We start from the raw sequence: 25943 nt of genomic DNA on the forward strand, positions 1-25943 counted from the left end.
CAAAGGTCCCGGGAACAAAAGCGCAAATTTTTTTTTTTTACTTATAATACGTTTTCCGACTAGGACTCTTCATCAAAAAATGTAACGTGCCTTGATTTGACTGGTTTTACGTAAAACCTAATTTTTAAAAATCTTTTATGTATTTCTGTTGCTGCTCGTTTTCCCGCTTGCCGGGCAGTGGCAACTATATTGCCACCAATGTTGTCCCGCTTTACGGGCAGTGGCAACTATATTGCCACCAATTTTTCAATGTTTCTGAACTGTTTAATGTATAACAAACATACATTTGAGTTCAATACCATGTCAACATTGTGTCCTATTGTTGTTTTTGTTAATTTATTGTTTAGATTCGTCTGCCTTATAAAGAGTTAAAGACACAAAAGCCTCCTCCACGGCACGACGATCAGTCCCGATAATATCGATATCGTTCACAAAGCCCAGGAGCATTAAACCTCTTCATGTTTTCAAAAAGTATCGAAAATCAACCTGTCAGCCCAGAATCACAATTTTTATGCTAAAATAAGCCTGATGTCAATTTTTTTGCTGATTCGGATAAAATGGGCTGCGAAATGGTGAGTTGACATCCGGGAAGGGGCGCCTAACATAGCTCTGGTCCTCACAAGTTCCAATACTCACGCTTCCACGGGTCTTCCGATGACAACTGACCGTCAGCTAAGGGTTGCGTACTTAGCTGGTAGTGCATCCTGGGCACTGTTGTCCTTCTAACATCAGCTAGAGTGAGAGGGTGCGTCCTGTGGGGTCTGCCTAGGATGTGGTGGGGTTCGACAGTGGGCTCTGTTGAACTTCTATAAAAAGCTGCATGTGTCCCCAAGCAGGCCCTATCAAAGCGACCGTGTGCCGCTCAAAGCGCACTAGCCTAGTCCTGGTGTTGGGTGGGACTTTAAACAAATTTGACCCGACCGATCGAGCGTCTGTCCACCAAGGAGGTGCGGTTCCAACAGCGTCTGTTCCGAAACATCAATTTGTTCGAGAATCTGAATACGGACTGATTTTACGGCGACGACTCTTAGCGCGAAAAAACGGACACGAATAGGAACATGGAACGTTTTAACCCTAACCCAGCAGGGTAAATTGGCACAACTTGCCAATCACGCCGCATGAAGCTTGAGATCCTGGGACTGAGTGAAGTCCGTTGGCCAAACTTTGGAGAACACAGAACGCCGTCGGGACAAGTTGTGCTATACTCTGGTTTACGAGGTCACCACGCTCCCCGGCATCGCGGAGTTGGCTTCCTACTAAGCGCTCAGGCACACTCTGCGCTTATGAAGTGGGAACCTATAAGTGAAAGGATAATCGTTGCCAGATTTAGAACACGGGTCCGAAACCTTACTATAATCCAATGTTATGCGCCAACCGATGCTGCCGATCTGCAAGACAAAGAGAACTTGTACAGTCAACTCAATGCCGTCATAGATAGAATTCTGAAGGGTGATATCAAGATCTGTTTGGGCGACTTCAATGCGAAGATCGGATCCGACAACTCGAACCATGAGCGCATTATGGGACGCCACGGTCCCGGAGAAATGAGCGCAAACGGAGAGCTGTTCGCAGAATTTTGTGGTAATAACGACATGGTGATCGGGGGATCGCTCTTCCCTCATCGACCGGTTCACAAGGTCACGTGGGTCTCCCGTGACGGCTTTACAGAAAATCAAATCGACCACATCTGCATCAGCCGGAAACGGAGCCTTCTTGATGTACGGAAAAAACGTAGTGCCGATATCGTGTCTGATCATCACCTCCTCATCGGCGAAATACGCCTGCGCATTGCGCGGATTCGTCGCCAGGAGGAAAGAGTTGGACGACGATTCAACACACGCCGACTGGAAGATGCCACGGTGAAACGTTCCTTCGTTGAAGAACCGGAGACGCATGCTGCAGATATTCCGGAAGGTGGCAGCGTGGAAGACTAATGGACCGCCATAGAGAATGCCTTCATCGCCACCAGCGAGAACTATCTGGGCGAACCACGCACCCAGAGAAAACAATGGATCACCGATGAGATCTGGAGGAAGATAGAAGAGCGAAGAGAATCCAAAGCCGCGATAGAGCGATCGAAAACCAGAGGAGCCAAAGTCTTAGCCCGTCAACGATACGCGGCTCTTGAGAAGGAAGTAAAACGCTCATGTCGACGGGACAAGCGAGCGTGGGCAGACTCTCTGGCCGACGAAGGAGAGAGAGCCGCCGCAACCGGGGACATTCGCCTCCTTTACGATATCTCACGACGCTTAAGCGGGGCGAAGATGAATGCAACGATGCCTGTGAAAGACGCGAATAATCAGTTATTGACCGACCCAACTGACCAGCTGAAACGCTGGTTCGAGCACTTCGAACAACTTTTCCAAGTGCCAGCCAGGCCATCACTACCTCGGCATGATCTGCCTAAGATCCGACGTATAACACGCGTCAATACCGAAGCTCCATCACTGCTAGAGATTCAAACAGCCTTCCAAAGCATGAAATCGAATAAAGCCCCAGGGGTCGACCGCATATCAGCCGAGATGCTCAAAGCTGACCCCATGACATCCGCTCAACTACTGCATCGTTTATTTCGTAATATCTGGGACACCGCAACTTTCCCGGTCGACTGGATGCAAGGTATCTTAGTGAAGGTACCCAAAAAGGGTAACCTGACTGTATGCGATAACTGGCGAGGCATTATGTTGCTGTGTACCGTTCTCAAAGTTCTGTGCAAAATTATCCTAGCCCGGATTCAGGAGAAGATCGATGCGACTCTCCGGCGGCAGCAAGGCGGATTCCGTGCCGGAAGATCCTGTGTGAACCATATTGTCACGCTCCGCATCATTCTGGAGCAGGTCAACGAATTCCAAGAGTCCCTTTACTTGGTACTCATTGACTACGAAAAAGCTTTCGACCGTCTCAATCACGAGAATATGTGGGGCGCCCTGAGACGCAAGGGGGTTCCTGAGAAAATCATCGGCCTCATCGAAGCACAGTACGAGGCCTTTTCGTGTAGAGTACTGCACAATGTGGTTCTGTCCGAACCTATCCGGGTCGTAGCTGGTGTGAGGCAAGGATGTATTCTATCACCGTTACTGTTCCTCATCGTAATCGATGAGATTCTGGTAGATGCAATTGACCGTGAACCAAACCGCGGGCTGTTATGGCAGCCTATAACCATGGAGCACCTAAACGACTTCGAATTGGCTGATGACGTTGCACTCCTCGCGCAACGGCGCTCTGATATGCAGAGTAAGCTCAACGACCTTGCTGAGCGCTCCTCTTCGGCAGGCTTAGTAATCAACGTCAACAAAACCAAATCGTTGGATGTAAACACGGTGACCCCTTCCAGTTTCACAGTAGCCGGGCAACCAGTGGAGAATGTTGAAAGCTTCCAATATCTTGGTAGCCAAATGGCGTCAGACGGCGGTACCAAGATCGACATAGGCGCACGGATCAAGAAAGCAAGGGCTGCCTTTGCGAGTTTAAGAAATATCTGGAAAAACAGGCAGATAAGTGAACGCACCAAAATACGAATTTTCAACTCTAACGTGAAATCTGTGCTGTTGTACGCTAGCGAAACATGGTGTGTATCAGTGGAGAACACTCAACGGCTGCAGGTGTTCATTAACAGATGCCTGCGGTATATAATTCGGGCCTGGTGGCCTCACAACTGGATCTCAAACAACGAGCTCCATCGTCGTTGTCACCAGAGGCCGATAGCAACAGAAATTCGGGATCGGAAGTGGGGCTGGGTCGGCCACACTCTACGTAGGGGTGGAAACGAAATCTGTAAACGAGCATTAGACTGGAACCCAGCGGTACATCGCAGCAGAGGCAGACCCAGAGGCTCATGGCGCGAAGCCTCAATAAAGAAATAAAAGAAGTCGACCGAAATCTAACCTGGCAACAGGTTAAAGCGATAGCCGCGCAACGCTCAGGATGGAGATCTTTCAAGTCGGCCCTTTGCACCACCGGAGGTGTACAGAATCCATAAGTAAAGGATAAAATTTCGAGGTGGCTCAAGCAGACATCATGCACGCGTACAAAAAAAGATAAGATTGAGCAACGACTGCTACGCGCATATAAAATTTGGCGCATGCGAGTCTCAAGAAGCTTGTGTACCTCACATTACATAGATGAGTCGCATTGAGACATTGAGACAGCGTGGATGGCAAACCTTTCCAAACAACAGCGAAGGTGCGTAAAACAGCTTGGGCGGGAAATTCCCATTCAATAATGGTCCAATGCACCGAGTTCATCATTGACGTTTGAGCGGTGCGCTGTTTACTAAGTATGAATACTTTTTCATTCATCGAGTTCATGCAAGTGTTCATTTTTAGTAAACAGCGCCCGTCTCAAACGTCATTGTGTTCATTCGGTGCATTGGACCATATCGTCGCCCAAGTAACGCCCAAGGAGCTAGACTTTACTAAGGTGGCGCAGATCAGCGCAGCGTGCCACTAGCTCTCTCTTTTACTCTCCCAGTCATCTTATGCAATGCAATTAGTGACGTCACTATTTGCGTTGCATAAGAACAGCGGGAGAGTGAAAGAGATAACTAGTGGCATGCAGCGCTTATCTGCGCCACCTTAGTAAAGTCTAGCTCATTGAGTAACGCCAGCTATTCAGACGTACATTGAGACACGCTCAATTAGTTATTTTATGCGCGTGAGCTTCTCTCGTCACACTGAATCCATGCTACGTGAGCTTTCGTAGCTCATGGCACACTGTCTCATCCATGTATACACGAAAATTGAGAGACTCTGGGCTCAAGTCAATTGAGTGATTCTGGGCTATTTTCAATTTTGAAAAAAATCTTACTAAAGATATAAACGCCGAAGATCATGACATCAACCTCTAAACGGTAGCTTTTGGTTTGCTCTATAAGTATTGTGAACATTGCGATTCATTTCGTTCACGCTTTGACCATGTTAAAGTGATTTTAGAGCTTTTAAGCGCATGTTTCTCCTGAAAGTCGTTGTTCTACAAAATTCTTGAATTTATTACAAATCATTTCTTATTTTTTATTTTATTATTCCTCTTTTTCCCTGGACATTTTAGTAAGAAAATTGCCAATGTGCGGCTTACCGTTAAATTCTTAAAAATAAGAAACTGGATCTTTCTCATAAATTTGCACGTTAGGGTTTCGTCAAACAAGTTGTCCACATTACCAGAAGAGTCTTTTTTTTTTAATTTTCTTGTCGTACTCTGATGAGCACGAAATTATTGTCGTGACCCATTCTCACGGATGTGAGGAGCACCCAAGGGCCTTCGGAAGATCCGTATCACATGTAAAAGTGATCAATTTATAAAATCCACCTGTTACGTACAGTTTTAGAATCTTCCAGCCCAAGAGGCAATCAGATAGGCAGCAGCCAAGATTTTTTTATGTACAGGTTATCCGACTTGTTGATTTTTGTATGGAATTTATGCTCGTTTGTTTACGTTTTGCACTGAAAATGTATGTTTCCGCTGGTTATTTCCATGTACTGACGAAGTCGGATAACCTATACAAAATCTTGGGCAGCAGCAAGACAGACAATAGGAGTCAAATCCGGAGGAACTTTAGGAGGAAATCCAGTGGTCACTCAAGACTAGGTGCATGGATTACGAGTGGGCCATTACTGGCCATTCAAGTTCATAAGTTAGGTTCACGACAATAATTGTCTTGTGATAATAGGATTTTTATTTTTTTGTTAAATATCTTGGCTGTGCATATGCTTCGAAAATGGACAAATTGATATGAAATTTGCGAAAAAGAATCCACGTGTCTTGGAGGAACTCGAACCCTCAACCTTCTACTTTCTAGATAGGCGTGATAACCCCTACACTTAAAGGACACGTTTGCGGAAAAGCCATCAGAATCCGAGTACCAACCTCCACCGCGGTTAGCTCTCTTTTTTGCAAATTGAATATCTTTCGGAAGCTTTTTTTTTTTTTTTTTTTTTATAGAGGGATGAAGGCAAATCTGCATACAGACACCTGAAATTATCACTCAGGGAGTGGGGTTGACGCGGTTGGCAGAAGGCCAGACCGCCGGACCCACTAAACCCACCCAAGCAACAGAAGGTTACTTGAGTTACCCTCTCTTCTAATGCACAATTCCCCCCGGGACTACCTTTCAGTATTACTTCTGTGGGGGAAAGCAGTACTAAAAGTACTCCTCTCCCTTTGGCTCCCCTTGGCACACAAAAGCGTGGGCCCTTAAGCCCTTTACTTTTTTTTCCTTGTGCCATTCAGCAACGCATCTACTTTCCTTTTTATTTTTGGAGCCATTTAGCTCTCAACGTGCTCGCAAGCTACTCAGATAGTCCCCCGGCGGCGGATCTACCCTACTCCGACGGGGAGTCCCCCGGCGGCGGAAGCTCCCCCGATACCGACGACCCGCATTCGTGGATGGCTGATGGCCGTCTCAACGGGTGACCGGGCGAGTGCCGAGGTCAATCCAAAGATTCCGGATGGAGATAACTTCCAGTTCAATGGTGCCCCGACGACCCGAAGCCGGTACATTCGCACGCCACGGTCTACTCAGCTGATCCCCGGCGGTGGACCTAGCCTACTCCGATAACCGAGTTTCATTTGCCTTGAGCCATTCAGCTCTCACCTTATTCATTGAGCCATTTAGCTCCCGCCTCGGTCGCGATCTCGAACGACTCGGATAGTCCCCGACGACGGATCTAACCTACTCCGACGAGAAGTTCCCCGAAAGCGGGAGCTGCTCCGAACCCGGCCGTTTCGCCACGTTCTGCGGCTACGCGCTCGCCGCAAGCTGAATACAGTTGCGACGCTGTCGTTCCCATCCATTATCGACATATATATTCACGACTTCCACGACTCATGGTCCGCTATCCGTAACGGCTGCCTGCTGCTGCTCTATGCGCCAACTTCGTTGCAGGATGTCGGCTATCCTGGACGTCGCTCTTGCAACCGCTCTCCACTGTTCTGGGTTCTGGCACATTTTTATGACGATGTTATCGGTGTTGGTGTCCGTTCCGCATGCCCCCAACATCGCACTCCTCTCCGTTTCGAACCGAGGACATGTGAACAGGATGTGTTCAGCCGTTTCTGTCACGTCTGGGCATTGCGGACAGGTGGGAGAAGCCGCGTGACCAAACCTGTGTAGGTACCACTTGAAGCATCCATGGCCTGTTAAGAACTGGGTCAAGCCAAAGTTTAGCTCCCCATGAGGTCTGCTAATCCATGCCGACACACTTGGGACTAAGCGATGGGTCCACCTTCCCTTAGGCGAGTTGTCCCACTCTCTCTGCCATTTGGCTACCGTTGCTGCCTTTATATTCCTTCGAGCGTTATCGGTGCCCCTGAGGGCGTAGCACTCCTCGTCTTCCTCTACCACCAGTTTGATAGGCATCATGCCCGCGAGTACACATGCCGCTTCGCGAGATACGGTGCGATATGCGCCTCCTGAACCGATTTCCGATTGTTAACGACTATCATCTCCGTTTTATGATGCGCCAACTGTAGCTTCTTGCTGCGCAACCATTCCTCCACTAGGCTGATCGAATAGGCTGCAGTCAATTCGACCTCTTCGACGGATTCTCCGTACACGGTCATGGTTACGTCATCGGCGAATCCCACTAACTTGACTCCTGGCGGGAGCTTCAACCGCAGCACGCCATCGTACATCACGTTCCACAGCAATGGACCCAAAATTGATCCCTGTGGGACACCTGCCGTGATGGGGGCGGTAGCCAAGCCTTCGTCTGTCTCGTAGATCAATTATCGATTCTGAAAGTAGCTTCCCAGAATCTTATACAGCCCTACCGGTACTCCCAGCCGAAGCAACGAGTTCGCGATCTCCATCCAGCACGCACTGTTGAATGCATTCCGCACGTCGAGTGTTATTACTGCGCAGTAACGTATACCGCGCCGCTTGCATTCGATGGCGACCTTTGCAGTGTCAACCACCGATTTAATGGCACCCAGAGAAGACCTTCCTCTCCGAAAGCCGAATTGCTCGCTCGATAATCCTCCTACCTCCTCGACGTACGGCGACAGTCTGTTCAGGATCAACTTCTCCAGTAGCTTCCCTACCGTGTCTATAAGACAGATTGGTCTGTACGCTGAGGGGTCTCCTGGTGGCTTGCCAGGTTTCGGTAACAGGACCAAACGCTGTCTCTTCCATATATCCGGGAATGTCCTCTCGTCCAGACACTTCTGCATGGCCAACCTAAACATGTTCGGGTTAGTCGTTATGGCTGCCTTCAATGCCATATTCGGGATCCCGTCCGGACCAGGTGCTTTACTCGGGTCGAGGGACTTTGCCACCGTCAATATCTCTTCTACCGTCACCCTCTCCACCGCTTCATCATTTGCTACCCTCGCTGCTGGCGGCCAGTGGGTTGGGCCGTGGTGCGGGAATAGTGCCTCGATTATAGTCTTCAGCCTCGTTGGACATCGCTCGGGAGGAGCCAGTGCTCCTCTTGTTTTGGCCATCACCACCCGATAGGCGTCTCCCCATGGGTTAGAGTTGGCGCTCTGGCACAGTCTGTCGAAGCAGGCTTTCTTGCTTTCTTTGATGGCCTTGTTTAGAGCCAGTCTCGCTGCTTTGAATTGCTCGATGCGTTCCTCCTCACTTCCGCCAAGCGTGTCCTTTGCGTTTTTCTTCTAGCCCGGAGACAGGCTGCTCGAAGGGCTGCAATTTCATCGCTCCACCAGTATACCTGTGGCCTGCAGTTCCGTGGTCGCACCTTCCTCGGCATGGTCGCGTCACAAGCTCGAGACAGGACCGCAACCAGTTCGTTGCCGCTTAAACTTCCCGTGTTTTCTTCCAGACCCATAGCTTCACTGAAGGTCCCACCGTCGAAGTGGGCGACCTTCCACGACCGGGTTGTAGGAGTAGCTCTCCGGCTTTCTCTTCTTGCCTCGCTGCCTATCCTGTACCGGATAGCTAGATGGTCACTGTGGGTGTAACCGTCGTCGACCATCCACTGCATATCACCGACCAAACTTGGACTGCAGAACGTTACGTCTATTATCGATTCCACTCCGTTTCGCTGGAAGGTACTTTTGGAGCCTTCGTTGCACAGCACGACATCCAGCTTGGCGAAAGCCTCTAGCAGCGTTGCCCTCTCCGGTTAGTAAAGCGACTTCCCACTCTATCGCCCACGCATTGAAGTCTCCTGCAATTACTACTGGCTTGCTACCCACTAGGTCTGATGTTAGCCGATCGACCATCTCGGTGAATTGTTCTATCGGCCACCTTGGTGGGGCGTAGCAGCTGCAGTAGTACACTCCATTTATTTTCGCTATAACAGTACCCTCCGCTCTTGTGTTCAGCACTTCCTGGATCGGGTATCTTCCCGTCGTACAAATCGCCGCTGATTTGGATCTATCCGCTACCCAGTTCCCATTATCCGCGGGGATGCGGTACGGGTCCGACAAGATAGCGACGTCCGTTCTCGCTTCTACTACCGACTGCCACAGCAACTGCTGGGCGGCCGCACAATGGTTGAGGTTGAGCTGCGTTACTTGCACGGCTTCCACGTATAACCATGCGGATGCTTGATTTGTCCAATCTCCACATGTGCTTTACTGTTGTATATCCACAGTCAAGCGAGTGCACATTGTTTATTAAACGAGAGGATCGCACTCCATGGATTTTTATGAAAACGTGCTCTTATTATTCGTTTTCGTTAGTTGGCAACTTTTAGGGATATTACGGGCATTATTCATGAAGGACCTCTAGTGGCCACTCAGGTCCATAAGAATGGGTAACGATAATTTTCTATAACTCAGAGTACGTTAATGAAAAGCTTTGGAAAAGCCGCGTTCTTCTATGATGAGTTTCATGAATTGACCATTTCCGAAAAATCACCAGTGGCCAGGTACAGGTCCATCAAAATTAATAACCACAATCATTAAGAACTCAGCGTTCGAAAAGGAGAAGCTGTTGAAAAAAATCAGCACTCTTCTATGGTGAGTTTCATGAATTGACCACTTTAATGGACGTTCAGATCTTCCGTATTACCTTCGGTGGCCACTTACTCAGCGTTCGATAATGAAACTCTTCGGAAAAAAAACCGCGGTCTTCTATAATGAGTTTCATAAATTGGCCACTTCTACGGATGTTCCGGATCTTGTGGAGGACCTCCTGTGGCCAATCAAAATCATCACAATGGGTCACCACAATCATTTGTTACTAAGCGTTTGAAAATGAAAAACTTTGAAAAAAAACCTCGCTGTTCTATGATATGTTTCATGAATTGACCACTTTTGTGGACGATCCGGGTCTTCCGGAGAGAAACCGGATCGTGAAATAACCAGGAATTGTGTTGATTCATAGAATAAGACAATGGCTACATTCTATTGGAATTATTGCTACGCTAATTAATGAGCATTTCCAAAATCACCCTTCGAAAGGCAAGAAATCGCGCCAAAAATTGGCCTAAGAATCTGTTCCTTCAAAATCAATTCCTGGGAACCATAATGGCCAAATTGCAAAAATCTGTTCGTAACGACATCCGCGGAATCCATACCTTCAATTTGGTTTCAAAAGATTGAGAATCAGTTCGAAGATGAACTTTTGGAAGCAAATTCAAGTTGGGGTCAATTTTGACCCGCTAATGCAAAATGTGTCACTTTTTTGTTGTGGAGTTCCTAGAGGTGAAAGCTGATTATCACCCAAAAAATTTCGTTTACAAAAGTTAGGAAAAGTCAGAAAATTTCAAAACCCTATCTCAGTTGGTTTTTAAATCATCTCTGGGCCAAAATGCACTAGGAATAGGGTGGCTCAAAAAACACTTTTTCAAATTTTTTGATGGGCCGCCCTCTTATTCGGTTATATTTGGTGCCCTGATGCTCTGGACAAAATTTCAGCCAAATCGGTCAACGTTTGGGCGGTGCTAAACACATTGGAAGTTTATATGGAAAAATATATGCAGAAACATCCTTAAACAGTGATTTGTAGTTGGACGGCACAATTTACGATCAAGAACCATGATACTCATTCAGTTCTTGTAGAATTAAATACAGAATGTTATGCAGAAAACCGCGAGAAGATTAGAGTTTATTAGGCAAAGATATTAGCATTTTACTGGAGTGTTCTAGGGGTGAATTTATTTCTTTTCAAATGTAAAAGAAACGAAATTTGCTCAAACCCCACTGCAGAGAAATGGTAATAACTTAGCCGGGCAAACTCGAATCTTCTCGCGGTTTTCTGCATAACATTCTGTATTAAATTCTCCAAGATCTGAATGAGTATCATAGTTCTTCATCGTAAGTTGTGCCGTCCAACTGCAATTTACTGTTTTTGGATGTTTCTGCATACATTTTTGCATATAAACTTCCAACGAGTTTAGCACCACCCAAACGTTGACCGATTTGGCTGAAATTTTGTCCAGAGCATCAGGGCATCAAATAGAATCGAATAAGAGGGCGGCCCATCAAAAAAATTGAAAAAAGTTTTTCCCATACTAATTTGAGCCACCCTAACTAGGAAGGTGTAACATGTTTTCACAATACTGACTTCAATATGTTAAATATGACCGTTAATTGTGCGCCATGGAGAATGTTTTGTTTTGTCAACCACATAAGTTTAACACTTTGAGTACCGGTACTGTGGCTGCCAGACCGATGATGGTCACGCGATTTAGAGCCATCTTATACAACAGATAACTTATACTTTTGATTCTACTGCCCAAACAAACGAATAAAGATAAAGTGAATGTATTTGAAATTACCTTACCCATTGTAGCTAATTGTATTGACTTTTATTGATAGAATACCGGAACTACAAGAGAGATCGAGGTGGATATTCTGTGTTGGTTAAGGACAAAGGTGGTATTACGAGATGGTATTGCAGAGCAAATAAAGCACAAAGTATCGAGTGAATGATGTCTAAAAACCACTATAGCAGAAGAAAATTTTCGTATAAAATACGGCAAATTTCAGTGGGCTGGTCACTTCGTGCGAATGCCGGAAGAAAAATAAAAACAATAATCCACAGAAAACCCAATAGAGGTTGGCTTTTTCGGGGAAGCCCACGAGCACGTTGGGTACATGCGGTGAAATCGGACCAGGGGACCTTAAACGTTCCGGAAAACTGGAGGAACATCGTCCAAGATCGACGATTGGGGAGCAACAACAACAATCTGCAACACGTGTATCGACGCTATATCCAACCTGGTATCAGGTAGGCAGTTAGTGCACACACAAGTTTTACCATTAGAAATGTAATTAACAATTGACCTGTCATTGACTTTTTATTTGTCTTAAGACTTCAGGAAACGGTTCTTTCAAAATTGACTTCACATCCTATATTAGTGTACAAAACGTTTATCCAGCCCTCACAAATTCTTAATACCTATCTCTCCCGGCACAAATACCTTGACATTTCTTTCATTAACCTTGTACAGCACCGATTTATCCACCACCTTCACTTTCATCAAACCTTGTGCTCCGGCATCCTTCTCCGTAGGGTAACGACGCACAATAAGTCGCCCGTCCACTTCGCGAAACTGCCCGGATGCCAACCGCTGCAGTCGGATCTCGGTTTGTGCCATATCGTCCAGATTGGCGCACAGTGTTGGCCACAGATCAGCCGTATTTAATTTGATTACCAGCGAGTGATGACGTTGTTCGTCAGTCGGGACGGCAAACTGCTCCACAAAGTCGATCAACTGCGCTTCCGAGTGGTCGAAGTTCAGGAAGTAAGATAGATCATCAATGAGAATGGACGCATTCTGGTTCGTTTCCAGGAAAGTGTCGATTCGTTTATTGATGTCATCTAGAGAGGGGGTGGCGTCAGGGTAGTTGCGGTACAACTCGGCACCGACGTCTAGGATTTCCAGTTGTCCGGATTCACGTGCCGGGCCCAGATTAAAGCCTATCTTCATACATGCCGAGCTGTAATGATGGTAGGTGTGATGCGTAGCTATCAGAAGTACGTGATTGTCTCTGGATGCCTTGAGACGTTGGCCCAATGTAGCGGCTATTAGAAATCCTCCATCTACTCCGGAGTCCTCTTTGATCAAGGTGAAGCGGGGTAGGAGCTCACTTTGTAAACCACATGCAGTCAGAACGGGCTGAGCCATTGTAGAACGATAAAATCGTTATCTGCGAATGGAAAAGAAACGGACAAGTAGGCGTGTGAATATTATGTTGCTATGTAGATTAATAAGGCGTTGATTACTAGATCAAATATCGAACTGGAGCAGCATTGAATAAATAATTGTTTATTTCAATTTTACTGAAGTTTACAAATACTCTGTTCAGTGGTGAGTCGTTTCTAAGAATGAGTCGACTTTTTTGGCGCCATTCGTTTCACAGCACATGATCTGTGTTTACAGTTCGACAACCACTAAATTGTTCGAACACGTGATTCAAGTGCCAGAAATTAAAATTTTATAATTTGGATCTATTTTTAACCGGAAGGAAATGTTGATGCTTGATCAAGTTTGAGCGTCACACCTCTCTCACCCGTAAGTGAAAAAACAATGAGATCAAAAAATAGACGTATACAACCGATGAACCAGTTTAGTAGAAAGATAATCTGCGTGTGAAGCAACATAGTACTAACGTGAATGTGTTGAGCTGTTGAATCCATACAGATCGAGACATGTGAACGCAAAAACTGATATATTTCCTGGGTATGCATAGACTCAGAGTGACCAGTAGCAATATTTAAATTGATTGTAGACATTTTAAAACATATCATATGTTACTACTCTTCTAATTTTGCAATGTATGGAACAAGTATAAGTAATCCAACGACTGCCAAGATAACCGGCCAAATTATCTAATAACCTGTCCACATGCTGTCCAGATAAGGTTGTTGACCGCGACCTTCACCTGGTTGATCACCCTATTGTCTACACCCCACCACAACGCCGCACGTCCGATGAAGATGATGTTCGCAATTCTGTAACCTGCCTCCTGATAAACGTACTTTTGAACTCTTCTAATCGGTAAGCTGACCAATAACGTTTAGTCCGAATCGGTTGATCACTGGTGAAGGAACAAGTAGTGAGTGAGTGATTAGTCGCACGCGTGCTTAGAAGACGCATTCTGGTTTCGTCGGCGTTTCGAGGAAGTAAGCAAAGAAATTTGATTTGATCTAAATGGCGACCCGACCGGTTTCGGTTGTTTGTTTCATAACAACTTGTGTGTTGAAGCAGATCGACTAGATATAAAAAAGGAGTGCTAATTATCGATAAGAGGACGAATATAATTTCAAAGTGCTAACAAATGGTGCTGCACTTTTTTTGTGGAACGAAGAAAAATCGATGATGACCCTAGAACAAATATTGCAACATCCAATTTGGTTATTGCAGCATGCTCGAAAGTTTATCGCCGCACCTAGAAACAGGCAGAAGTATGGAACAAAATGCAGCATAACATCGATAACGTCTGGAAAAAAAAACAAAATTGAACTAAACTTTTTGATAAATCACACCCATACCGCTTGGATTGGGGGAATCTTGTAAAAAAAAATCCAATAGAATGTTGTATAATAATCCAATTAGCAAATGGCTAATCCCAAATAACGCTTTTGGTGATAAAAATTGAAGAAAATGACATAACATAAAGTTGGTCATATTCCCAGTTTGAGTGATATGAAAGCGTTAATATTCAATACAACACCTAAACGGCCAAGGTCATATGAATTTGAAAAAAAAATCACATAACTTTGATCGATTTAAACGATTGATGTGAAATTTTAAGATTTCATTCTATAGTTTTAATGCCGCTTCGGGTGATGTCCAGATTCCGGATAATTTCGGAAACATTGATGATTCTCTTACGACGATACTTGCAATATTTTTCTTGGAAAAATTGAAGTAATTGCTTGAGGAAAATTTATGGAACTTCGCGAGTAACGGTAACGGTTCAAGGAAATTCAAAGAAAATGCCCGTGAAAATTGAAAAAAAAAATTATGGAGATACGGCTTGGTTTCCTGTGGAAATTTTGAGCAATTTTCTGTATAAATAAAATGTATAAAATTTTGAGCAATAATCTGTATAAAAATATATAAATAAAAAAATAATTTCCTCGGGAAAATAATTCGAATCAGATCCTTGCGAGGTTTCGAGAGTGTCAATGAAGTTGTTTGGGATTTCCAGTTACCCTTACAAGTAAAGGCATAGGATTCCCAATCCGGAGATGGCGAGTTCGATTCTCGAACGGTCTAGGAAGTTCTCAGCTCCCTGGGCATAATGTACCTATTGTACTTTTCAGACAAGATACATACTTAGGCCAAAACCGTAAATGCCCCCTCATAAAGGTTCATCCAGATCAGCACGTATGGGGGCAGCAGGGACAGCAGGGACAGCATGGACCATGTCCAAGGGCTTGACGACCCCTCCCCAGCTGTCTGTGAGTCAGGGAGAACTGCCTAGGGCGTGGTGGGATTTAGCAGTGGGCTCTGCTAAAATCCCTCCCAAAAAACCACAAGTGCCCGTAAGCAGACTCTATCAAAGCGACTGTGTGCCACTTCAAAAGCACAAGCCCAGGGAGTGCCACTGGCACATCAGGGTTGATATCAGTAAGACCCTGATTATGGCATACTGGTTGCGTGTACTGGTTTTGTATTTGGATATTGTTATATTGTGAAGTGAGGGCTGGCAGTCTGACATTCTACTCTCTTAGTAGGGTCGGGTGACACCGACTCGAAACGGCGAGTGGGCTAATGGCTAGGCTGTCTTCCGTCCCATAAAACCGTGGCGGGCCTTGTAGCACGCTGCCCAATCCTGCCATCCAGTTTTGCCTACTGGGTGGGAGTAGGCTCAGATGCCCTTTCCTGACTTGCGCTGATCTGGCTCTGAACACGCAAGTGTCAACCTCGCATGGCCTCCTGCTTGCCGCAAGGCAGGCATAGATAACCATGGGATCACTAAAGGCGACTACTCCAGTAGGATTCGGCGGCAGCCGCAAGGGGACCCATAAGCAATGAGTATTGAACGAAATCAATCTTTGGAGTTGAGGTGACGGACCCCTTTGCCAAAGGGGTCTAGCGAGGTCCCCTATTAAAGAGGGGCGAGTGGAGTGACGGCTGCTGCCATTGGCAGTACCGAAGAGTCTCCAGTGGTGGTGGGGAGTAGCCCTGCCTGCACGCCTGACGAGCCACTACCAGGGATACTGGTGGTGGCCGAGCAACTCGATGAGATCATCGAGTTCGTAAGCGGCAGGCAGAACACCAACAAGGAGCTTAAGCAGAGCATGTTGGTGCTCCGGCGAGCTGTTCGTGTCGCAAGACAAGAACAGGTCGCTTATATCAGGCGTGTAGCGGAAGCAGAGAGGGAAGCCAAAGGTACGCAGACCAAGGCCCTCTCCTCCCCTAGCGGTGTTACTGCGGCGAAAGAGGCGACCGCCCTTACGGCCAGTGAGGGCAAGAAAACGCCAAGTACGAAGCGACCCAAACGCGCTACCATTAAGGCGAAGCGTCGCCTGGATGGTGCACCGGAGCCTGAAGGGCGTGTGCCCAAGAAGGCGAAAGGCACTAGACAGGCACAAGTTGCTGAGCCACAAGCTGGCCCCAGCCAGCCATAGGTACCCGCCGAAGGGGATGCGAATCCTTGGCAACTGGTCAGTAGGGGGCGGAAGTCGAACACCCCTCGACCTACGAAGAAAGTGAGAGACAGAGGCGAGGCCTTGTTGGTGAAAACCGACAAGGACAAATACGCCGATGTCCTTAAATCGCTGCGAGCGGCCGATAGCCTATCGGCCCTGGGCCAGGACGTGCGCAGCGTTAGACGTACCAAGAACGGTGAAATGATCTTGGTACTGAAGCGTGGCGCGCAATCCAGCGGGGTAGCTTACAAAAAGCTTGCCCAGGAGGTCTTGGGTGACGGCGCTCAGGTTAGGTCGTTGGGTGCGGCCTCCAGTGTAAGCAGCTGGATGAGGTCACGACCGCGGAAGACGTCGTCTCTGCAGTCAAAGAGCAGTGCGGCACAGAGGTTGAGCGGTCCTCTGTACGTCTAAGAGGGGGATTCTTTGGTACGCAGGTAGCCTATCTCAGACTACCGGTGGCTGACGCCAAAAAGGTCATCGAGAAAGGGAAGCTGAAGATCGGCTGGTCAGTATGCCCAGTAAGCGTGCTCCAGCCACCTTCAGTGGACAGGTGCTACCGGTGCCTTGAGTCCGGGCACAAGTCTTATGACTGCAAGGGCCCAGACCGAAGCAAGATGTGTCGTCGCTGCGGCGAGGAGGGACACAAAGCACAGGAATGCGACAAGGCACCTAGGTGCCTTATCTGCGCCAGTAAGAAGCAGGCCCGGAACCATGCTATGGGCGGGCCTGCGTGTCCCTTCGGAGAAGCCAATCGGAAAAAGCCGTGCAAGTAACACAGCTGAATCTGAATCACTGTGCACCTGCCCAGCAGCTGCTGTGGCAGGCGGTCTCGGAGTCGAGGATCGATGTCGCCCTCCTGTCCGACCCGTACAACGTCCCTGCCGGCAATGGCAACTGGGTGGCGGACGGGTCTAGGTCGGCGGCAATCTGCACAACGGGAAGGTACCCCGTTCAAGAGGTTGTACACTCCTCCGCGGAGGGTGTCGCGATAGCCAAGATCAACGGGGTGTTCTATTGTAGCTGCTACGCCCCACCAAGGTGGCCAATGGAACAGTTCAACCAGATGATCGACACCCAGCAAACCAGCAGTCGTATAAGGATGTCAAATTGAAATTATATAAATATCCAGATGGAGTTAGAATCATATAGAATGCAATATAAAGTTAATTTAAATTGTATATGATACGAATTTGTGACTTTATTATGATCTGCATGACGAAATTATATATGAGTTTATTGGATGGCAAGATGAAGTTATTTAACTTCTTACATAAATAAAGTTATAAATGAAGTTATTTCGAATCATTTTAAATCATACAATTAACATCAAGTAGAATGGTGTATTCTATGATTGATGTGTTTTCCGTTGAAAAGAAATTGTCATGTAGGAATATGCTAAACTTATTCAAAGCACAATAATGTGCGCAGAGTTGTTCCACGCTAAAAAACAAAAGTCCTTGCGAGTTTTGGAACCAATTAGAAAAAAATCATAAAAAATTAAATAAATATTCGAATTAAATTACATAAAGGTTATTTTGAATCATATATGGCAGTAAAAAAGCTCTATAAATGATGTCATATGAAATCAGATTGAGTTACTAATCCACACTTTGAAATGCGATGTGCAATTTTTCGTTCGCAATGTATGTGTTCATGTGGCTTTGAGGATTGTTGGAAGACTGGCATCTTGAAGATCTTTGAATCAAATCTGGGCATGTCCGATATTTCGAAATTTGTAAATCCAGAATAATTAGAAAAGAACTTTGAAAAACATTATAAGAATTCATCATGGATCAGTGGATTTTTTTGCCACAGTCGTCCAATTTACCTTATATTGCTGAAAAAAGCTAATTGCCAAAAAGATTTTTTAGGTATGGGTACGTTTAAGTTATTAATGTTACAATATTGAGTTGTAAAATGATACATACGAAGTCATAAAAAACGATAAATATAGTTATAAACGAAGTTGTATAAAGGATCTTTTAAGTTCATATGAAATCATATAAACAAGAAAATTTATTCCGGATGTACGTATATGGCCTCCAAATTTGTACGTATACACAGTAAAAAATAAAAAGTAATATCACATCTAATTTGATGCACATCATCCCCGTCGTAAATATGATGTTTTATTACATCTGTATAGCGTAACGAAAAGTTGACGTACTTGATATTTCGTCCTCAAACTAAACACACGTAATTCATGTTAGACGTAATGTTTTTGATGTAATAGAAAAAGCGACGTAAAAACTGTGCAGGAAGAATCCCGCTTTCGGCAGCGGGGTTGGGGGATTCGGAATTTATCAATAAGGCGCGAAACTATACTTTCATTGGAAATAATTTCACATTTTATTAATTTTTGACGCTTTTTCGTTATTCTACTTATACATACTCGAATAACGATTTTCAGTTTAGAATTGCTAGTCTAATTAAGATTTTTCTCTGTTTTCAATTTTGAATATTGAATTTCGAAATTTTAATCTTTAGTTTCTAACAATGAATTTTTATTTTTAGCTTTAAATTTTTAATTTTTGCGTCGAATGAAATTTTACCGGCGCCGCAGACGTAATTGATCATTTTGAGGCGTCACGCCGTTGATGATCGGCGGCAGTGGCGCAGCCGTGTGAACCGGCGTGAATTTATTTGATGCATTAGAAATTGTCCGGTATTTCTTCAGAGGCTCCTTCACAAATTTCTCCAGGAATTCTTACGAAAGTTCTTCCAGGAATTCCTCCTGATATTCCTCCAGGAAGCTTCTTCGGGAACTCCTTCATTTTTTTAAAATTATAGTATCGTGATAATGCCTCCGGGAATACCTCCGGAAGTTCGTACAGAAATTCCTCCAAAAAATCCTCCAGGAATTCCTCCAGAAAATCCTCCAGGAATTTCTCCAGAAGTTCCACCACGTATTCCTCCGGAAGTTCCACCAGGTATTCCTCCGGAAGTTCCACCAGGATTTCCTCCGGAAGTTCCTCCAGGAATTCCTCCGGAAGCTCCTCCAGGAATTCCTCCGGAAGTTCCTCCAAGAATTCTTTCGGAAGTTCCTCCAGGAATTCCTTAGGAAGTTCCTCCAGGAATTCCTTAGGAAGTTCCTCCAGGAATTCCTCCGGAAGTTCCTCCAGAAATTCCTCCGGAAGTTCCTCCAGGAATTCCTCCGTAAGTTCCTCCAGGAATTCCTCCGGAAGTTCCTCCAGGAATTCCTCCGGAAGTTCCTCCAGGAATTCCTCCGGAAGTTCCTCCAGGAATTCCTCCGGAAGTTCCTCCAGGAATTCCTCCGGAAGTTCCTCCAGGAATTCCTCCGGAAGTTCCTCCAGGAATTCCTCCGGAAGTTCCTCCAGGAATTCCTCCGAAGTTCCTCCAGGAATTCCTCCGGAAGTTCCTCCAGGAATTCCTCCGGAAGTTCCTCCAGGAATTCCTCCGAAGTTCCTCCAGGAATTCCTCCGGAAGTTCCTCCAGGAATTCCTCCGGAAGTTCCTCCAGGAATTCCTCCGGAAGTTCCTCCAGGAATTCCTCCGGAAGTTCCTCCAGGAATTCCTCCGGAAGTTCCTCCAGGAATTCCTCCGAAGTTCCTCCAGGAATTCCTCCGAAGTTCCTCCAGGAATTCCTCCGGAAGTTCCTCCAGGAATTCCTCCGGAAGTTCCTCCAGGAATTCCTCCGGAAGTTCCTCCAGGAATTCCTCCGGAAGTTCCTCCAGGAATTCATCCGGAAGTTCCTCCAGGAATTCCTCCGGAGGTTCCTCCAGGAATTCCTCCGGAGAATCCTCCAGGAATTCCTCCGAAAGTTCCTCCAGGAATTCCTCCGAAAGTTCCTCCAGGAATTCCTCCGGAAGCTCCTCCAGGAATTCCTCCGGAAGCTCCTCCAGGAATTCTTCCGGAAGCTCCTCCAGGAATTCCTCCGGAAGCTCCTCCAGGAATTCCTCCGGAAGCTCCTCCAGGAATTCCACCGGAAGTTCCTCCAGGAATTCCTCCGGAAGTTGCTCCAGGAATTCCTCCGGAAGTTCCTCCAGGAATTCCTCCGGAAGTTCCTCCAGGAATTTATCCGGAAGTTCCTTCTGGAATTCCTACGGAAGTTCCTCCAGGAATTCCTCCGGAATATCCTCCAGGAATTCTTCAAGAAGCTCCACCAGAAATTTCTGAAGGAACCTGCAGCGGAATTCCTGAAGAAACTTTCGGGAGAAGTTCTCCCGGGAATTACTCCCGAAATTCCTCCGGTAATTTTCCAGCAGTTTATCCGGGTGTTCCTCCGGAATTTTCTCCGGGAATACCTCCGGAAGGTTTTCCGGGAAATTCTTCAGAAGTTCCTCTAGGAATTCCTCTAGAAATTCTTCTGAAAGTTTCTCCGGAAGTTCCTCAGGGAATATCTCTTTCCTCCGGGAATTTCTCCGAATGTTTCTCCGGGAATTTCTCTAGAAGTTTCTCCGCGAATTCCTCTAGAAGTTCCTTCGTGAATGCCTCCAGAAGCTCCTCTAGAGATACCTTCGGAAGTTCCATCGGGAATCCTTCCGAAAATTCCACTAGAAATTCCTCTGAGAATCCTTTCGGACACTCCTCTGTAAGTTTCACCGGGGAATTTCCGGAAGTTACTATCAAAGCTTCTCCGGGAATTCCTATACAAGTTTCTCCGAGAAATCCTCCGAAAGTTCCTCTGTTAGTTTTTCCAAGAATTTCTCCGGAAGTTCCTCCAGGAATTCCTCCGGAAGATCCTCCAGGATTTCCTTCGGAAGTTTCTCCAGGAATTCCTCTTGAATTTCCTCCACGAATTTCTCCTGAATTTCCTTCAGGAATTCCTCCTGAATTTCCTCCAGGAATTCCTCCAGAATTTCCTCCAGGAATTCCTCCTGAATACCCTCCAAGTATTCCTCCGGAAGTTCTTCCGAGAACGCTTTCAGCAGTTTTTCTAGGAATTTCTCCGGAATTTCCTCCAGGAATTCTTCAAGAAGCTCCACCAGGAATTTCCGAAGGAACCTGCAGCGGAATTCCTGAAGAAACTTTCGGGAGAATTTTTTAGGAATTTCATCCGGGAATTCCTCCTGGAATCCCTCCAGAAGTTTTCCCGGGTATTCCTCCGGGAATTACTCCGGAAGTTCCTCCGGTAATTTCTCCAGCAATCTCCAGAAGTTCTTCTGGGAATTCCTCCGGAAATTCTTCTGAAAGTTCCTCCGGAAGTTCCTCCGGGAATATCTCTGGAAGTTCCTTCGGGAATTTCTCCGAATGTTTCTCTGGGAATTTCTCCAGAAGTTTCTCCGCGAATTCCTCTAGAAGTTCCCCCGTGAAAGCCTCCAGAAGCACCTCTAGAGATTCCTTCGGAAGTTCCTTCGGGAATCCCTCCGAAAATTCCACTGGAAATTCCTCTGAGAATCCTTTCGGATACTCCTCTGTAAGTTTCGCCGGAGAATTTCCGGGAGCTACTATCAAAGCTTCTCCGAGAATTCCTATACAAGTTTCTCCGAGAAATCCTCCGGAAGTTCCTCTGTTAGTTTCTCCAGGAATTCCTCCGGAAGTTCCTCCAGGAGTTCCTTCGGAAGTTTCTCCAGGAATTGCTCCAGAAGTTCCTCCAGAAATTCCTCCGAAGGTTTCTCCAAGATATCCTCAGTAAGTCCTTCAGCAATTCCTCAGAAACTCCTTCAGCAATTCTTGCGGAATTCTTTCAGCAATTCCTCTGAAAGATCCGTCAGAAATTCTTCCAGAAGTCATTCAAGAATTCCTCCGGAAGTCCTTCAGGAATTCTTCCGGAAATTCCTAGGAGTTTCCCCGGTAGTTCCTTCAAGAATTCCTCCAAACGATCCTTAAAGAATTCCTCCAGAAGCTTCGTAAGAATTCCTCCGCGAATTTCTTCAGGAATTCCTCCGTAAGCTCCTCCAGGAATTCCTCCGGATATTCCTCCAGCAACTCCTCCAAAAGTCCCTCTAGGATTTCCTCCGGAAAATCCTCCAGGGATTTCCCCGGAAGTTTATCCAGAAATTCCTCCGGTAGTTCCTCTAGAAATTTCTCAGAAGGTTCCTCTAGGAATTCCTCAGGAAGTTTTCTCAGGCATTCCTCTGAAGTTCTTTCAAAACTTGTGGAGGAACTCTTGAAGGATTTACTGGAGAAATTTCCGGAGGAATTCCTGGAGAAACTTCCAGAGAAATTTCCGGAGGAACTCGCGGAGGATCTTCCAATGGAACTTCCGGAAGAATTTTCGGAGGATTTTCCGAAGGAACTTCTGGAGGAATTTTTAGAGGAACTTCCGGAAGAATGCCTAGATGAACTTCCGGAGGCTTTCCCTAAGAAAATTCTAGAGGAAGTCCCGGTGAAACTTCCGGAGGAATTCCCGGAAAATCTGCAGGAGAAATTGCAGGAAAAACTTGCATAGTTTTTCCGGAGCAATTCTCGGAGGAACTTTCAGAGTATTTTCAGGAGGAACTTCTGAGAGAAATCTAGAGGAACTTCCGAAGGAATCGTCATAGCAACTTCTGGAGTAATTCCCGGAGCAACTTCCGAAGTAATTCCAGAACGAACTTACGAAGGAACTCTCGGAGGTACTTACAGTGGAATTTCCGGAGGATTTCTAGTAGGAAATCTCAGAAGCATTTCCAGAGGAACTTGCGGAGCAATTCCTGGAGGAACTTCCGAAGGGATTTCCGGAGAAACTTCTGCAGAAATTCCCGGAGGACTTGCGGAGGCACTCCCGGAGGAATTCCCGGAGAAACTTCCGGAAATGCCTGGAGAAATTTACAGAGGATTTTCCGAAGGAATTCCTAGAGGAACTTCCGCAGGTAGTCCTAGAGGAACTTCCGCAGGAATCCCTAGAGGAACTTCGCGCAGGAATTCCTAGAGGAACTTCTGCAGGAATTCCTAGAGGAACTTCCGCAGGCATTCCCGGAGGAACTTTCGGAAGAATTTCGGGAGAAACTTACAGAGGAATATCCGGAGGAATTCTCAGAAGATTTTCCGGGAGAACTTTCAGGAACTTTCAGAGGAAATTTCCGGAGGAATTCCCATAATAACTTCTGGAGGAATTTTCGGAGGAACTTCCGGAGGAATACCTAGAAAAACTTCCGGAGGAAGTCCTAGAGAAGCTTCTAGAGGGATTCCCGGAGAAACTTTCAGAGGAACTCCCTGAGGAACCTACTGAGATATTCCCCGAGGAACTCTCGAAGGAACTTCCGGAAAAACATCCGGAGGAGTTCCCGGAGAAACTTATAGAGAAATTACCAGAGCAATTCCCATAGGAATTTTCGGAGGAACTTCCGGAGGAATTCCTAGAAAAACTTCCGGAGGAAGTCCTAGAGAAACTTCAAGAGGAATTCCTAGAGGAACTTCTAGAGGAATTCCTAGAAAAATTTTCAAAGGAATTCTTAGAGAAACTACTGGAGGATTTACCGGAAAAACTTCCAGAGGAACTCCCGGAGAAAGTTCCAGGGGAAACTGCCGGATGAATTACCTGAGGAACTTTCGGAGGATTTTCCGGAGGAATACCTAGGAGAGCTTCCGGAGGGATTCCAGGAGGGATTTCAGGAGGGATTCTAGGAGGAATAACCGGAGGAATTTCTGGAGGAACTTCCGGAGGAAATTCTGGAGGAACTTCCGGAGGAATTTCTGGAGAAACTTCCGGAGAAATTTTCAGAGGAACTTCCGAATGAATTCCTGAAGGAACTTCCAGAGGAATTCTGGAGGAACTTCCAGAGCCCGAGCAGCACAAGTCAGACAAAAATGGTTGCAGCAACTTGAATGTGACTCAATCTGGTCACATATTGGTTGCAGTAACCTTTGTGGGACATGTGTGCTGCTAGGGAGGAGTTCCTGGAGGAACTTCCGGAGGAATTCCCGGAGAAACTTCCGGATGAATTCCCGTTTCTTCGGGAATTCCCCTGGAGGTTCCTTGAGGAATTCCTTCGGAAGTTCCACTAGTAATTTTTCTGGAGGTTCCTCCGTGAATTCTTACGCGAATTCCTCCGGAAATTCTTCCGAAAGTTCCTCTGGGAATTTCTTTGGAAGTTTCTCCGCGAATTCCTCTGGAAGTTCCCCCGTGAATGCCTCCGGAAGCTCCACAACAAATTCCTCCGGAAGTTTCTCCGAATACTCCTCCGTAAGTTCCTCTGGAAATTCTTCTGAGAATTCCTCCGGAAACTCCTCTGCAAGTTTCTCTGAGAATACCACTGAAAGTTTGCCCGGGAATGCCTCTGAAAGTTCCTCCAGGAGTTCTTCCGTAGGTTCCTCCGGGAATTTCTCACTAAGGTTATCCGAGAAATCCACCAAGAAATTCTCCAAAATTTCCTCTGAAAGTTCCTCCGATGTTTCTTCGATTTCCTACAAGTTCCTCCGAAAATTTTTCTCAGGAACTTCTCTGGAAACTTTCTCTGAAATTTGAAGTTCAAAAGGAATTGCAAACTAATTTTTATATATAGATATAAGCTGGGGGGCTTCCACCGCGAGAAGGGGTCTCGAGTCACCTCAGAAACATATCTTCCCTTCAAAAACCTTCACATACCACATTTGGTCTCATTTGCTTGTTTATCTGTCGAATTATGCAAAAATATTTGTTATATTTGAATGAGAGAACCCCCTCCCATATAATGCGGGGAGGGGTATCCAACCATCACAGAAACATTTCTTTTAATCCAAAACCTCCACATGCCACATTTGATTTCATTTACTTGATTAGCTCTCTTGATGCGGAAAAACCACTATGTACAAAATTCCACACCGATCGGTTCAGTAATTTTCGAGTCTATAAGAATACAGAAATTAATTTTTATGTAAATAGAAGAATAAGAAGATTATAATTTTTATGTGCTTCATTTGATTTTTTCCCCGTCATTTTGAATTTTTTGAACACCCCTGCTGGGCATTTTAAATTCATAATAGTGTAACAGCCCTGGATAGAAAAAAATTAATTATGCGAATCTGATAGTAAACCTTTTTATCTGAAGGATTCACTGTGACTAAAACCTGCAAATAGATTCTTAAGGCATAATTACGGATGGGTTATGTTCGGAATTGGTTTTTCTTATAGAGTTCAGACAATCATTTTGATATAGAAAGAGTTTTTTGGTTCAAACACTTTTCGTCGTTTTGCCGGGGATCTCGGTTTTCCATTTTCCGCTAGTAACCGTTTATACGCACCATGTCTGTTTTTCCCTGACGAAAACCACCAACAACAATAATTGTTCAATTATTGAACTTTCACACGATACGTTACACGGAATACTCGTTCGCTGGACACTAGTGGGTAAAATTCTGCGATCACTGCAACAATAAAATTTAATTGTTTGGGTACATTTCAAAATTTCAATTAATTTACTGCCGATTGGAAACTTACTTCCATGATTTAATTTATTCTGCATTGAAACCATTGAAACCCTGGATTTTAATAGCAAATATTTGATCACCGCACTTATGTTTACACTCCATGATTTCAATAAAACTCGAAAAGCACTTTTTCAAAGCAA

General features: G+C 45.7%; 2 protein-coding genes across 4 annotated transcripts in view; one reads left to right on the forward strand and one right to left on the reverse strand.

Moving 5' to 3' along the window:
• Positions 1 to 12261: 12261 nt before the first annotated feature.
• LOC134223118 (elongator complex protein 6) overlaps positions 12262 to 25943 on the reverse strand; it is a 30947-nt gene continuing 17265 nt past the window's right edge. For 2 of the 3 annotated variants that reach the window (XM_062702259.1, XM_062702271.1), the window contains exon 2: positions 12262 to 13059. In XM_062702259.1, coding sequence (XP_062558243.1) covers positions 12291 to 13037 — 747 coding nt within the window. In that variant the 5' untranslated portion in view covers positions 13038 to 13059 and the 3' untranslated portion in view covers positions 12262 to 12290. Of the gene's footprint in view, positions 13060 to 13135; positions 13402 to 25943 lie in introns of those variants that run through there. The other variant, XM_062702265.1, reaches the window with a different exon arrangement.
• Positions 13900 to 25943, forward strand: part of LOC134223101 (mitochondrial dicarboxylate carrier) — a 32816-nt gene continuing 20772 nt past the window's right edge. Inside the window, exon 1 of the mRNA XM_062702243.1 lies at positions 13900 to 14035. The gene's annotated coding sequence lies outside the window, so the exon portion shown is untranslated. The remainder of the gene's footprint in view (positions 14036 to 25943) is intronic.

This window comes from Armigeres subalbatus, chromosome 1 (assembly GCF_024139115.2).
Source record: "Armigeres subalbatus isolate Guangzhou_Male chromosome 1, GZ_Asu_2, whole genome shotgun sequence".
Taxonomy (NCBI): Eukaryota; Metazoa; Arthropoda; class Insecta; order Diptera; family Culicidae; genus Armigeres; species Armigeres subalbatus.